Source organism: Cystoisospora suis (genome assembly GCF_002600585.1).
Source record: "Cystoisospora suis strain Wien I chromosome Unknown contig_5627, whole genome shotgun sequence".
Lineage (NCBI taxonomy): Eukaryota > Apicomplexa > Conoidasida > Eucoccidiorida > Sarcocystidae > Cystoisospora > Cystoisospora suis.
Window position 1 is genome coordinate 1 of NW_027158417.1, and position 13,639 is coordinate 13,639.

General features: G+C 42.2%; 2 protein-coding genes across 2 annotated transcripts; one reads left to right on the forward strand and one right to left on the reverse strand.

Annotated features, from left to right (window-relative positions):
* Positions 1 to 72: 72 nt before the first annotated feature.
* CSUI_009431 (alpha- -mannosyl-glycoprotein 2-beta-n-acetylglucosaminyltransferase) lies at positions 73 to 3,200 on the reverse strand (the record flags this gene model as incomplete). Its single annotated transcript, XM_068069547.1, has 5 exons — positions 73 to 190; positions 428 to 714; positions 1,142 to 1,204; positions 1,567 to 1,796; positions 2,450 to 3,200. Coding segments are annotated over 5 exons (1,449 nt in total), but the record flags the coding sequence as incomplete, so codon positions are not given.
* Positions 3,201 to 4,957: 1,757 nt separating this feature from the next.
* Positions 4,958 to 11,412, forward strand: CSUI_009432 (glycosyltransferase family protein). The gene is made up of 2 exons (XM_068069548.1): positions 4,958 to 8,660; positions 9,171 to 11,412. The coding sequence occupies exons 1-2, from the start codon at positions 5,843 to 5,845 to the stop codon at positions 10,655 to 10,657; spliced, it is 4,305 nt and encodes a 1,434-aa protein (XP_067918476.1). The 5' UTR covers positions 4,958 to 5,842; the 3' UTR covers positions 10,658 to 11,412.
* The last annotated feature ends 2,227 nt before the right edge of the window (positions 11,413 to 13,639 follow it).

Below are 13,639 nucleotides of genomic sequence, written 5' to 3' on the forward strand. Positions count from 1 at the left end.
AGTGAACAGGACAAAAGAAGAGAATAGGCAACAGAAGAAGAGAGAAGATGAAGAGAGGTAAAGTTGTCTAACCTCGAGATGGGGTTCTAAAAAGATGGAGAAAGGAAGTTGAATGCCCTCGAAGACCTGCCGAGCAGACCATTCAAGGAGATCCCTCATCTCCTCTTCTTTCTCTTCTAACTCCTGCTGTCTGTACACCCGAGAATCAAAAGAAGAGAGACAAGAGAAAAATGAATTCAATAGAAAAGGAAGAAAAAGAAAGCCTTTACGTGTCAAAGTAGAGACGGATATATCTCTCTCAACTTCTTTTCTTTCGTTCTTCTATCTTTCTCAGACTCTCTCTCTCTTTCTCTCTCAAAGTCACGCCTAGTCTGACAGAACCAAAAAGAATGGGAAAGAAAGAAAGAAAGAGATCTTTTCTTCTTACGTATGCTTAGACTTTCTTCTTCCGTCTTTTTCTGCTTCTTCCTCTTCTTTCTTGTTGATATTTGTATCCTTCTCTCCTTTCGTCTCTTGTTCCTCTTCTTCTTTTTCATTCCGAGAGAATGCAGAGAGAGAAGAAGAAGAGAAAAGAAGATCTGTATCAGAGCTGCGCGTGCTCCTTCTCTTCTTCATCTTCTTTCTCTTCTTCTTTTTCATTTGCATGTGATAAGCTCCTAACGGACCCACGCAAAAAGAACCGACTACACTCGAACTCCACGCGCTCGTACCTGCCTTAAGAAAGAAAAGAGAAAGATAAGAAGAGAGAAGAGACAAGAGAAAGAGAAAGAGAGAGATGAGAGAGGAGAGAGAGAGAGAGAAGTCTCTCTCCTCTCCTCTCCTCTCCTCTCCTCTCTCTCTCTCTCCTCTCCTCTCTCTCTCTCTGGCCTAAATTCGCACTTTCATTCTATGGAGAGACAGAGACAGAGAGAAAGAGATAGACCAATCGTAAAGAGAAAGAAGAAAAAAGGGTATGAGCTTAGATAGATGGATTAGCGGGAGATAGATAGACAGATTAAAGACAGTAAATAGATAGGTAGATTAGAGACAGATAGGTAGATTGAAGACAGAGAGATAGATAGATAAAGGAGAAAGAAGGAAGAAAGGAGAGAGAAGAGAAGATTAAAAATAGGGAGAGAAGGTTCAGTGTTTGAGGCATTACCTGAGAGACAATGATAGGGAAGAGCTTTCTCATGGGGCAGGCATTCCGAACATCTAGTAGAGCCTATGTTTGATACAAAAGAAAAGAAGAAGAGAGAAGAAGGAGAGGAAGGAGAGAAGAAGGAGAGGAAAGAGAGAGAAGAAGGAGAGGAAAGAGAGAGAAGAAGGAGAGGAAAGAAGAAGGAGAGGAGAGAAGAAGAAGAGGAGAGACAGGGCAACCAGTAAAGTACTAGTGTATGTGGACTCTCTCCACCAACACCTGCAGATCAAAGATTCTTTCTTTCTTTCTTTTTCACTTCAATATCTTTCATTGAAGTCATTCTTCTGTTTTCATAGACAGGAAAGCAATAGAAGAAGATGAAGAAAACAAATCGATCCTTTCCGTACATTCTCTCTTTTCTTCTCCCCTCTTTCTGAGAATCTTACCTGGAGTGTATGTACAGCAGAAGAGGTGAGAGACGTGTCATCAGGAAGAAGAAGAACAACTGCCACTCCATGAGTATGAAGAGAGCGAGGCTCTTCCTCTTCTTCTTCTTTTCCTTCTCTTTGCATGTTTTCTTTTCTTCTCTTCTCACTTTCTCTCTTCAAACGTGTAATGTGATCTTTCAAATCAACGAGAGAAAGAGCCGTCGTGAAATCCCACGTGCCTCCGTCCACTGGAAGAGAAGAAAGGAGAGGAAAGAGAAGGAAAAGAACAAAGAAAAAAGAAAAGAAAAGAAGAAAAGAAGAGAGGAAAGAGAAGAAGAGAAATGAAGGAGTCTAGATGTACGCATGTATCTACGATGTACTTTCTCTCATATGAGACACGAGAAGGATTCATGTGTCGCATACTTCTACGGTGTACGTACACCTGAAAACAGAGAGGACAAGAAGATGAAAATTGAGTCTCCTCTTATCGTCACGAAACGAAAACGACCTCTTTGTTCTTCTTCACAGATAAGGAAAACGTTCGAGCTGCTTTCTTATACATCCAGAAAAGAAGATGGTAATACCTTCTCGGACCAAGTATATGAGCAAGACAGTTGAATACAAACGAAGCAGATCTCATTCTTATCATGATAATGTGTATAGAAGTGTGTGTGTGACTAACCAGGTGTACATACACCTGAAAACACACAAGGAGAAGACGCTGAAATCTTAACTACCTTTCTCTCAGACAACACCTACAATACGCCTCTCTCTCTCATATATAAACTGACTTGCTTCTTTCTCTCTTTTCTTCTCGGTGGAGTGTTTCTTCCCCTTGCTGCTTTACCTGGGGCACTCCTTTCTCTCCTAGAATCTCCCTTATCTCTTGTTCCTCTCTAACTTTGTTTGAAGGTTGAAGAAGCTCTCTTTCTCCATATATGCGTCTGGTACGCATTCTTCTGATTTATCGATGAGTCGATTCCTTCCTTTTTCCTGTTCTCTCCATCTGTTTCGCCGTCTTTTTCTATCCAGAGATCTTCTTCTCTATCATCTTCATTCCTGTCACTCTCTCTTTCTTCTTCTTCCTCTTCCTCTTCTTTCTCAACCTGGTCTACAGATACACTCCCTCTGGAAGAAGAAGAAGACAAGTTATCTTCTTCTGTCCTTTCTCTCTGAGCTCCCTTCCTTTCATATAAACGCTCTTCTTCTTTTTCTTTCTTCTGTTCTGCAGACAAACCATCGTGCTTCTCTTTCTGCAGAAGAGAAGTGTGCACCCCTATGAGAAGATTCTTCTCCTCTCTATCAGTCACAGGAGCAGACGAAGAAGAAGAGCGTTCTGAAAGAGCTGTCGTCAACTCATGGATTCGGCTTACATAGTCAAAATGAAGAAAGAATACCCCTCCTATACCAAAGAGAGCGAGAAGAAGAAAGAAAAGAAAGACGCGCAGACCTCGAGGATGAGAAGAACGAGGAGATTTGAACAGGGAGAAGAAAAGAGATGACACACAGGAAGAAGATTTGAGAGACTCTTCTCCTTCAACTCCTCCTAAACCGAAGGATCTCTCCGTCTTATGACGAGGCTGGCCCTGTTGGTGGAAGCGATGCTCGTGCAACGTCAGATACCCCCGAAAGACACGAGGATTTACTGTCATCTTTAACGCACTCAGTCACACTCTATCTTTCCCGCTTTCTATCTTACATCGATTTATCTTTAGTCTATCTATCCTCCTCTTTCTCTCTCTTTCTCTCTCTTTCTCTCCTTCGTTTCTTTCTTGCCTTCCTTGTTAATGCTACTTATGTGTCTGTGTGGACGGATCTCTCTCTCTTTCGTCCTTTCTTTCTTTGTCTCTTGATCTTGGAGGAAAGAATGAGAAGTAAAGCAAGTAAAGGAAGAAAAAACGGTATGGGTAGATAGTATGATACTTTTGATTATTNNAAACTGTATTCATTATGTATGGAAGACTTGCTACAATTTGGTTAAAATGAAGAGGAAGAAGAAGAAGAAGAGAAAGTCCTCTTCTTCTCTTTTCTTTCGGGTGGATAAGATGAAAGGAACTCTATCGAAAGCTAGCATTAGCAGATCATTGTCAGTAAAAGACTGATCCTATCTCTCCTCTACTCATGGTATATACACCCCACGCCGGATGAAGTCTATGCAAACAAGACATAGTCATAGAAAGATACAGACATTCTAAAAATGAAGAAACTGAGGTGTATATACAGCAGCATCTCTATACAGGTGTATAGACATAGACATGAATGGAGACCTCGAGATGAGTCACAACTGACTTCCTTCAAAGGAAGAAGAAATCTATCCGATCATACCGCACATATCAACTCAATACAGATACATCTATATATCTGTATAGATATATAGATGCTCCCTCAGACCTTCTCTCGCTTTCTTTGTATGTAAGTATGGATCCATGCGTATCTATTTGTCAAGACGTGTGTACAGGCGCATATCGTTATACACAATTCCTTACATAGACCTCGAAACATATACCGCTGGCTACATATGTGTATGTATAGAGAGAGAGAAGACGGGGAAGTAAGATGTATGTGTAGATTTGCAAAGATCTAAATAGGACCCTCTGTCTGTGTGTCAAAGAAGTGTGAAATCCCAACGGAGAGAAAGAGACAAAGAAGGAAGGCAAAATGAAGAAGAAGCGGAAGAAAGAAAGAAAGAAAGAAAAAGAAGGAAGCAAGCTCTTTGAGTTCTTCTGCTTAGAAAAGGCAGCAGCAGAAGAAAGAAAGAAATGAAAGTAGCGAAAGAAAGAAAAAGAAATCTGGCCCAGTTCCTCAAACCAGAAGAAGAGAATCGATAGACTTAAGAGATGAAAGAGAAAGATAGAAGAACGAAGACGAAAGGCCGAAGAAGAGAAAAAAGCAAGGAGAGGCTAATTACTAGAAAGCCAAGAAAGAGTTAAAAGACAAATCAACGACGAAGAGAAAAAGAAGCAGAAAAGAGTAAAGCGGAGTGGATGAAGTGTACACAAGCGGCACATGTGTAGAGATCGGAAAGAAGAGAGAGAAGACCTCTATTTCTCCTTGAGACAGAAGAGGTAAGAAGAAGAAGAAAGCAAAGGTTATTCTAGAAAGAAAGAAGAAAAACCTTGAGAAATTGAAGGAGGAAGTGAACCTTATCTTCTCTTTTCTCAAATAGATAGATGACTGTCTTGAAGAGATGGATGGACTGTGAGGTGTACATACACTCGAAAGCAGAAGCTGTCTCATGGAGAGAAGTCGCTAATCTTGATGTGTATGAAGAAAGAAAGCAAAAGGAGAGAAAAAAGAAGAATAGAAAGGAAAGAGGTCTTTCTCTTTTTGTTTGAGTTTCTTGAGTAGAAGAGTTATTTCCGCTGGTGTAAATGAACTTCCCTCTTTCAAGCTCATGGGAGACCGACCATTCAGTCCTAGATACACCGCGATAGGAAGAATTGATAGAAGCGCAGGAAGATGACAAGGAGAAAGATTCAAGGAATAAACAAAGACAGATTACCAGGTGAAAAGAAAACAAAGAGATAGAAGAAGATACCTTCTTGTTCTTCTTCTTTTCTTCTTCTTCTCTCGCCATCTCATAGACGTTCTTTCAGCTTGCAGATCGACCGACCGTTCAGCATGCTTCCGCATGAAGAGAAAGAAGCGGCGCTTTATCAGCGTCTACTTCTCTTCTTCTTTTCTCTCTCTCTCTCTCTTTCTCTTCTTTCTTTCTCTCTTTTTGAGAATCGACGGAGGAGAAGAAGAATGAAAGATGTTGGCCCTAGGAGAAGGATCTAGGAGAAGCTCGTTTGATAAGAACGGAAGACTCCCTTCATTCCTCCTTTCTTTCTCTTCATTATCGGCTTCTCTTGACTTCTTTCCTTGAGATTTTATTTCTTTTTCTTCAAGTCATTTTGTTTGTTCTCCTAGAGTAAGAAGGCAATCTTCTTTATCTCGTGGAGAGAAAAGCAGAGAAGAAGAGAGAACTGAGAGAGAAGAGAGTGAGTGAAAGAAGAAACGTCTTCTTCCTTCTTGTTCTCCCCCTGTGTCTTGTCTTTTTTCTTCTTCTCCTTCATAGACTTCAATCAGCAGGCTTCTTTCTTTTCTTGTTCTGTTCATCTCTCTTCTTCTTCAGACCTTCTGTCTATCTTTTCCTTCTTTATCTTTCTTTCTCTCCCCCTTCCATCGTCTTCTTCTCCTTCTCTCTTTCGCTTGTTTCTCCTTTCTTTCTGTCTCTATCTCTCTGTCTCTCTCTCTTGTCTTGAATTCTTCTTCTTCTTCTCCTCGTCATCCTTGCCCTTCTTTAGATGATATGAAACAACTGACTAGCTCTTCTCTTCCTTTCCACAGACGTCTCCTTTTCCATCCTCGAGAGAAAGAAGAAGAAGATGAAGCTATATCTCGGTCTTTGTCAAGTAGAGAAGAGAAGCAAAGACTTCTCATCTCCAATTCTCGTAGAAGAGATGACGAGAAAGAAAAAGAGAAAGAAGAAGAAGAAGCTTTTCTGCTACACAGCAGCGATAGCATAGAAAAGCAGAAGCAAGCCGAAGGAAGAAGAAGAAGAAGAAGAAAGGAAGAGGATACTGACGAAGAAGAAGAAGAAAGAAGAAAGAGTGAAGAGCAGCTCTTATCAGAGAGAACAAGAAGAAGAAGAGGAGAAGAAGAAGAAGAGGAAGGAAGAAGAGTTGCTTCTTTAGAGAGAAGAAGAACAACAAGAGAAAGAGAAGAAGAGAAGGGCTTATTGGATGATGAGAATCGAGAGGAGGTGGAGTCTTTTCTATCGACTTTTCAAAGGAGACTTCCCTGTAAGAAGACATCTATGTTCTCTTCTTGTGAAGCGTACGATTTAACACGAAAGAAGAAGAATGACGCTTCTTTTTCTTCTTTCTCTTCTTTCTTCTATCCGTCTGAAAAGGAGAGAAGAAGCTTCTATGTGGGAGATCTTCAATTGTTGAGAAGAAGAAAGGATTCTATCAAGGAGAAGTATGTCTCTCTCTTATGTGTAGGGTGTCTGTCCTTTGTATTTCTTTTCTCGTTGTTTTCTTTCTTCATTCTTCAGTCTGTATCCTCCTCCTTCTTCTCTCTTTCTTCTTCTTCGATGACTTCTCCGACCTTGGAAGAGCTTGTAGAGTCCCTTTCAAAGGACAATCTTCAGTCAGATCTTCTCTCCTCTTCTCTTTCTTCTCCTTCTTCTTTCTCTCTCGGAGGAGACGGTCAAGGTGGGGAAGAGAAGGCTCAATCATCTCTCTCTTTAGATGGAAGTGTGAAGATAAGAGGAAGAAATCTCTCTTTTTCTCCTTCGTTTAAAGAGGTTTGGAAGACTTTTCTCCACTCTGGAGATCTCGATACAGGTCGGACTGTGAGCCGATTCTCTCAGATAGCATCGATGTCTCTTCTTCTTCTCGCAAGTCATGATCTTTCTTTCCTATCGTCTTCTTTCTTCTCTTCTTCTCTCTTTTCTCTCGAAGATCAAGAAAGTGCTAGCGAAACAGAGATAGGTAAGAACGCAAATGAAGAAGAAAGAAGAGGAAGAGGAGAGAAAGAAAGGAGTCAAGTTGAGCGGGGAAGAGAGTCGCAGCTAGAAAGAGATGAAAAGATAGAAAGACCTTCTTTCATTCAAGAAGAAGACGAGATGGGGAAAGATAGACATCTGGAAGACGCATCTTATTCCAGAGAGAAAGAAGAAAGATATCATAACGGAAGAAAGAAGAAGAAGAAAGAGAAGACTCGAGAGAAGAAAAGAAAGAAAAGAGATGACGAAGGCAAGTCCAGCCATAGCTCTTCCCCTCTCTTCTGTATCTCTCTTCTTCCATCCTCGTCTTCTTCTTCTTCTTCTCTTCATTCTTTCAAGCCATCTGATCGATTGCTCTCGGCGCTTTACACCCCTCCTGACTCTTCGTCTTCTTCTTCTTCTTTCTCTTTAGAGACGTTCTCTCGGCTTCTACAAGAGGAAGAAGAGAAACAACTAGGAGAGTTGTCTGTCCCTTGGATACGTGAGAATGCAGACTTTCTTTCTTTTTACAACAGAAGAAAGAGAAACAAAGAAGAAATGAAAATGAAGAAGAAGAAGGATCGCGGTGGTCATCTTCATGAGGAGAAAGAAGAAGATGAAGAGGAAGGCTTTCCGAGTGTGTCTCTTTATCTCTCAAGCTGGAGAGAATTCATTCAGAAGAGAAAGCTCTTCCCAAACAAGAGAGAAGAAGAAGAAGAAGAGAAGAAGAAGGAAGATCTTCTCGCATCTAAGATCTTCAATGAAGATGAGTTGAAGAGACATGTCTGTACAAGCTATGATAGACTGTACGGTATCCGCTTTACTTCTCTTCTTTCTTCTGTATCTACACCTACTCTACGACATAAAGGGCAAAGAAGAAGAAGAAGCATCAACTCTCTTGCTTCTTCTTCTCCTGAAGATGAAGAAGAAGGAAAGAAAGAAGAAGAAGAAAGACTAGGAATTCGGAATTCTTGTGAAGACGATGATCATATCTCTCTGTATGATGGATGCTCTACTCTTCCTATTTTCTATCACTCTCAATCGCCATCTTCCTCTTCTTCTTCTTCTTTCTCTCAGCCCTTTGCAAGACACCGCCATCTCGTGCATATGACGTGGAATCGAGGCCGTGAAGGCTTTACAGAGAGAGAGCTGTGGAGCATCGACAGCTTTTTTAGCTCACACCCCCACGGAGCTCTTCGTCTTCACGTTCTTCTTCCTTTCTCTCCAGATGGACTCCCCAGGGGGAGAGAAGAAGAACTTCTCGACCAAGATGATTCTTCTTATCAAGACAGTGAAGAAGAAGAAGAAGAGAAGACCGCTCTTGAAGAAGAGCCAGAAAAAGAAGAAGGGCAGCGAGCTGTTCAGGAAGAAGAAGAAGAAGAAGAGAGAAGAAGAAGAGTGATGATTGCAGGAGAGGGAGACCCCGAAGAAGAGGAAGAAGAAAGGAGAAGAAAGAAGAATAGGAAAAGGAGAAGAAGAGAGGAAGAAGAAGACGAACGTTTCTTGCTTTGGATGAAGAAAGAAAGAAAAGAGAATGAGAGAATTCGCAGTCTTCATTTCTCACAGTTACAAATGTTTTGGAGAAGAGGTTATGATCTTCAGTATATTCAGCACCTCGACTTCACTTCATATGCTTCAAGTACGCTTTTCTTTGTCTTCTTCTCTCTTCGTACTCTCTCTTCGTACTCTCTCTTCTCTTCTCTTCTTCCGCTCTCTCTCTCTCTCTCTATATATATATATACATACAGATAGGTATCTTTCTGTATATTGTCTCTATCTAGTGGCTTGTCGATGTCTCTCTGGTGGCTTTATATTTTACTTTGATGGTCAACTCACTACTTACCGGCGATTCAATAAGTATCTATCTTTAATCTATCTATCTATCTATAGATAGATAAATAAAGAGCTACATAGATATCTGTGTGTCTGTTGAATTTTCCCCCTCTCCATGCATGCATGAGATATCTGCCTCGAAGTCTAGTATTTCTTTTTCTATCTACCCATCCATCTATCTGTCTGTCTAACTGTTCGTCTGTTTCTCTCTCTCTCTGTCTCTTTTTCTACCTTTCATTCCGTTTGTCTCTCTCCCTTCGGATTCTTTATCTCTGTCTCTTCCTGTTGCATGTGTTCTTTCCTTCTTTGTTGGTAGGCTCGCCTTTATCAAGGTACTTTTCATCTTCTTCTCGTACATATTCTTTAACAGATCATTCTCTCCTTTTCGGTTGGCTTACACGGGAGAAAGAGACGGCCGTTCTTGATGTGGTTTCGCCTTTAATTCTCTATCAAGAGGGAGGTGTCTTCATGAGCTCGCATGTTCTTTCTCTTTCCTCTTCCACCTTCTCTTCTTCTCTCGATCGTTTTCCGTCTTTCTTTGTATGTCTCAATCCATCATTTGAAAGAGAGGTCTCTCGAGAAGAGAATACCTACTTTTCTCGGCCTTGCCGAATAGACTATTCTTTCCTCTATTCCATGAGGGAGAGACGTCATCTGTTTCTCTATCAGGTGTTAGAAGAAATTGCCAAGGCTCTTGACATTTTGACGCTAAATAAGATCTCTTTACAGTCGAAGAAAGTCTTGGGAAGAAGCCTCTATCATCGAGTTCTCTATGGAAAAGGATGGATCAGCGGGGGGGGGATCAGAGAAGGAGGAATCGTGAATAAAGATCATTCCATGACGGAGAAGAAGAAGAAGAATGATGATGTGAAGGGCATGAACAAGAGAAACAACATAGATCAACACAAGGGGAGAAAAGAAAGGGAAAAAGATGAAATCCAAGATGAAAAGAAGAAGAAGAAAGTGTTTTCTCCCTCCACACCATGGTATCTACTTCGATTCTCTACGTTTCCTCCTTATCTTGTTTGGTCTGGAAAAAGGAGATCTTCTTCCTTCGATCCTCTTTCTTCTTCAGCATCTTCCGGGTTACCTGCTGAAGGGCAAACTTCCCTTGGAGAAGAAGATCTTTTGTCAGCATACAGAAAGTCTCCTTCTGTCGTGGAAGAACAAGAAGGAAAGAAAGAAGAAGAAGAAAAAGAAGGAGGAGGTGTACGTACACTGTGGTTGTATGGCCCGTTTTCCTTTTCTCCTTTCCAATCCAAGTATCTCTCAGGGGAGGTCTCTTTCTCTTCTTCGTCCTTCTCTGTTAAATATCAGGATCAAGAAGAAAACCCTTTTTCTTCTTCTTCTTTTCATCTTTCTGGGGAGATAGCGAAGAGAACACCATGGATTGAAAGACTGCAAAAAGCCATTCAGGCGACCTCGGATAGGCAAGAAGGCAAGATACATATGTTCTATTCCTTGGACCTTAAAGACATCTCTATCATGTCTGAAGATAATGAGAAGGAAGAAGAAGAAGAAGGGAAGTTTTCTTCTCTTCTCTCTTCTTCTCTCTTCAATCAACCGAAGGAAAGGACTCTTTCTATGCTGGAGATTCTACAAAAGACCTTCTGTAGTTGCTACTGTGGCGAGAAGATGCTGAAGTTCTTCTCAGCGATATCTACCAGCAGAAGAGAAGAAGAAGAGGATGACGATCCTATAGGAGGGAAAGAGAATAAGAGAAGGAAGAAGAAGTTAAGTTTCTTCGGGTTTCTTTCAGAAAGATTCTTTCGTCTTTTCAAAGCTTTCCTCTCTTATCTCTAAGCGGTGATAAGGCAGTTCTCTTCGAAGATGAGAAGGAGAGGGTTTTCTTATAGAGCGTTGCTCGTTAAATAGAAAGTAGAGAAGTAAGAGTAAGCGTTTCTCTTCTCTTTGTGAAAAATGAAGGAGGTCGATTGTTCCTTTGTATCGAAGGTGGAATGCCTGCGGTTATCTACACTGGTAGATACAACGCGTTTCTTTCGATCGTTCAAATCGATCGAAATCTTCTCCTCCTATGAAAGAATTCCGCAGACAGGTCGAGTCATCTCCTGGGTAGATGTGGGGATAAAGAGAGAAAGTCTAGTGACGTATCAAATCAATCTTAGGAGATACAGGGACCTCTATGTGTACATACACATGTAGATATGGTGTCTTGCATACACGTGTATGTACATATATATACATATACACATATATGTATATATATGTACATAGGTCTACATGCATGCATATATGTATCCATACATGCATGCATACGTATATAGATGTATGTATGGAATGTTTGTTTGGGATTGGATTTGTAGAATCTTCTCTCTTTGTGTTGAGGGCTTTTTTTCTGTCTTGCTGGTCTCAAGCTGGGAGCTCAGATACTTTTCTTTTGCAGTGTTTTCTTCCTTCTTCTTTCGGGAGCTCTTTTGTAAAGCACATTTTCCTTTTCTTTTCTAGAACATCTTCTCCCGGAGAAACCCCATGGACTGACTACTCGTTGACTGGAGGGAGAAGTCTGTGGGGAAAGAGACGTCATAGATAAACTTTGAAGTCTCTGTAATAGAAAACGGATATTCAAGGTGGTGTCTGGAGAGATAGATCTCATGTGTAGACACTTGGTAGCATACTTCTGTCTTCTCAACAGCGCTACGGGAGAGAAGAAAGGATGAAGACATTTTAGAGACTGAGAATGAGAGATAGCAAGTGAGAATGAGATAGAACCAAGAGACTGCAATAGAGAGAAGTACACAGCAGTGGGTGGAGCCCAAGCAGCTAGCTGTTTTACCTCCGGCTGATGGTCTCGTAGGCAGCTGTTGTATCACTGGCTGATGCTCTCCTCCTAGTTCGAAACTCTTTTGATCTTCTTCTACAATCGGCTTGTAAAATCGAAGCTAACTGGCTTCTTCTACCACATACGATACTCTCCTTGGCAGCTGGATTTTCTTTCCTGGACCTCGCGTAGCTAGATGCTCTACCACCGGCTGATGCTTTCGTAGATACCTGATCTACAACTGGCTTCTGCCCCTCTGCTAGGTAGCTGTCTTACCACCGGCTGATGCGCTTGGGGGTAGCAGTTCTTTCAACGACTGGAGCTCTTGTAGGGAGCTATTCCTCGAGAGGCTGACGCTCTCGTAGCTAGCTGCCTTTCCTTTTCTGCCACCGCCTAGGGCTCTCATGGTTAGCTGTTCTACCGCTGGCTAAGGCTCCCGTAGGCGAAATCTAGTCTACAAGTGGCTGGTACCCGTGGTGCTACTGCTTTCCTTGGGCCACCACCACCGGCTGGAGCTCTTGTAGCTAGCTGTTGTACCTTATCGTACAACAGCTAGCTACACTCTAGTAGGTTGCTATTCTACCGCCGGCTGCTGCTCTCGTAGGCAAAAGCTGTTGTCGCACCCGGCTAATACTCCCGCAGGCAGGTGCTCTACCTGATGTTCCCCTCAGTGGCTGTTCGATCACAGATCGAGGTCCTGTGGCTGGCAACGCCAAACTCTCCACCTCACCGATGAATTTTTAACCTCATCCATTTGCGGCTTTGATACATCTCATCCTTAGCGGCGGCCTGACCGTAAGAAGCTTGCCATCAGTTGGGTTGCCAAATGACTGCTAAGAACCTCAGCATCGATTGCTGCACGATTTCTGAGTGTCTTTCCGCCCTCCTTCTATCTTCCATTTTGCTCTTGCGCATGATCGGACACTCTTTACCCACTCATGTGAACCTTGCTTACTCTCCGCGGGTGTAGCTAGCGGCTGTATCGAGCTGTTCCTCATAGCTAGTTAGTCTGCCCGGTATAGTTCCCCGCAGCTAGCTGGCCACACACCACCAGGAAGGGTCGTCGTAACTACTTGCTTCATCCTTGACACGTTCTTTGGCAGGTGTTTCATGCGGACGGGGCTCTTTTCATTGGTCCCCCATCGCCGTTAGTCGAGGCTCGCGCCGTCCTATCTTTAACCGGCGATGTCATAGCTAGCAAAATTTCGTCTTGTTGCCGCTACAGCTGTTCTATTCTCAGTGAGTTCTCCTCTTAAGACAACAGCTGAGTACGAGGCAAAAAAAGGAGTAAGGGAACCTGTTAGTTTCTTGTGTTTCTCCTTCGAGCGATAAATCTTTTCGAGCGAGAGAAAGCTCTTTTACTGCTTCAACGAGAGCATGCGTTTTCTCCTTAGGTCCATAGCTGCCGCGGGCGCTCTAAAAAAGCAGAAGCAGAAAGGTCTACAACTTTAACCTCGCTGAGTTTCTATCTATCCCTATCAATACCAGGACACTATGGAGCGTCTGTGTCCTTTGTAATCTTCTTCTCATCAGCATTTCTTCTTTTCTTCGCTTGAGAGAAAGAAACAACATGCGATGGAAGAACACATCATCCACTGGACTTTTTCCACGTCGTACTTCTTCGGGGCTGTTCTCTCTCTTTAGAAAGATATCAACTCTGCGAGGAGCTAAACAAAACGCTCGCTTCTTTTCTCTTATTTCTCCGGAACTTACATGATCTACGTAGGGGGCACCTGGATAAAAGAGAGGTGTTGAGCCGTTCTAGGCAGTGTGTCTAGAGGTCCCCATATCTAAGTATGTATAGAGAACGGGAGATAACCGTTGAACGAGAGGCTTCATGTAAACGAAGTCTGCTTTGCTCTGTAGAAATGTGTACGCCTGATAGGCGGGATTATACAGCCGTGAGATAGACACAAAGGAATCTTTTGATCTTCTCTTTTGCCTCTTCCTGTCTTCTTAACACAGTCATCCCCCTGTAGCTCTTCTGGTTCTCTCGTCTTTCTTTG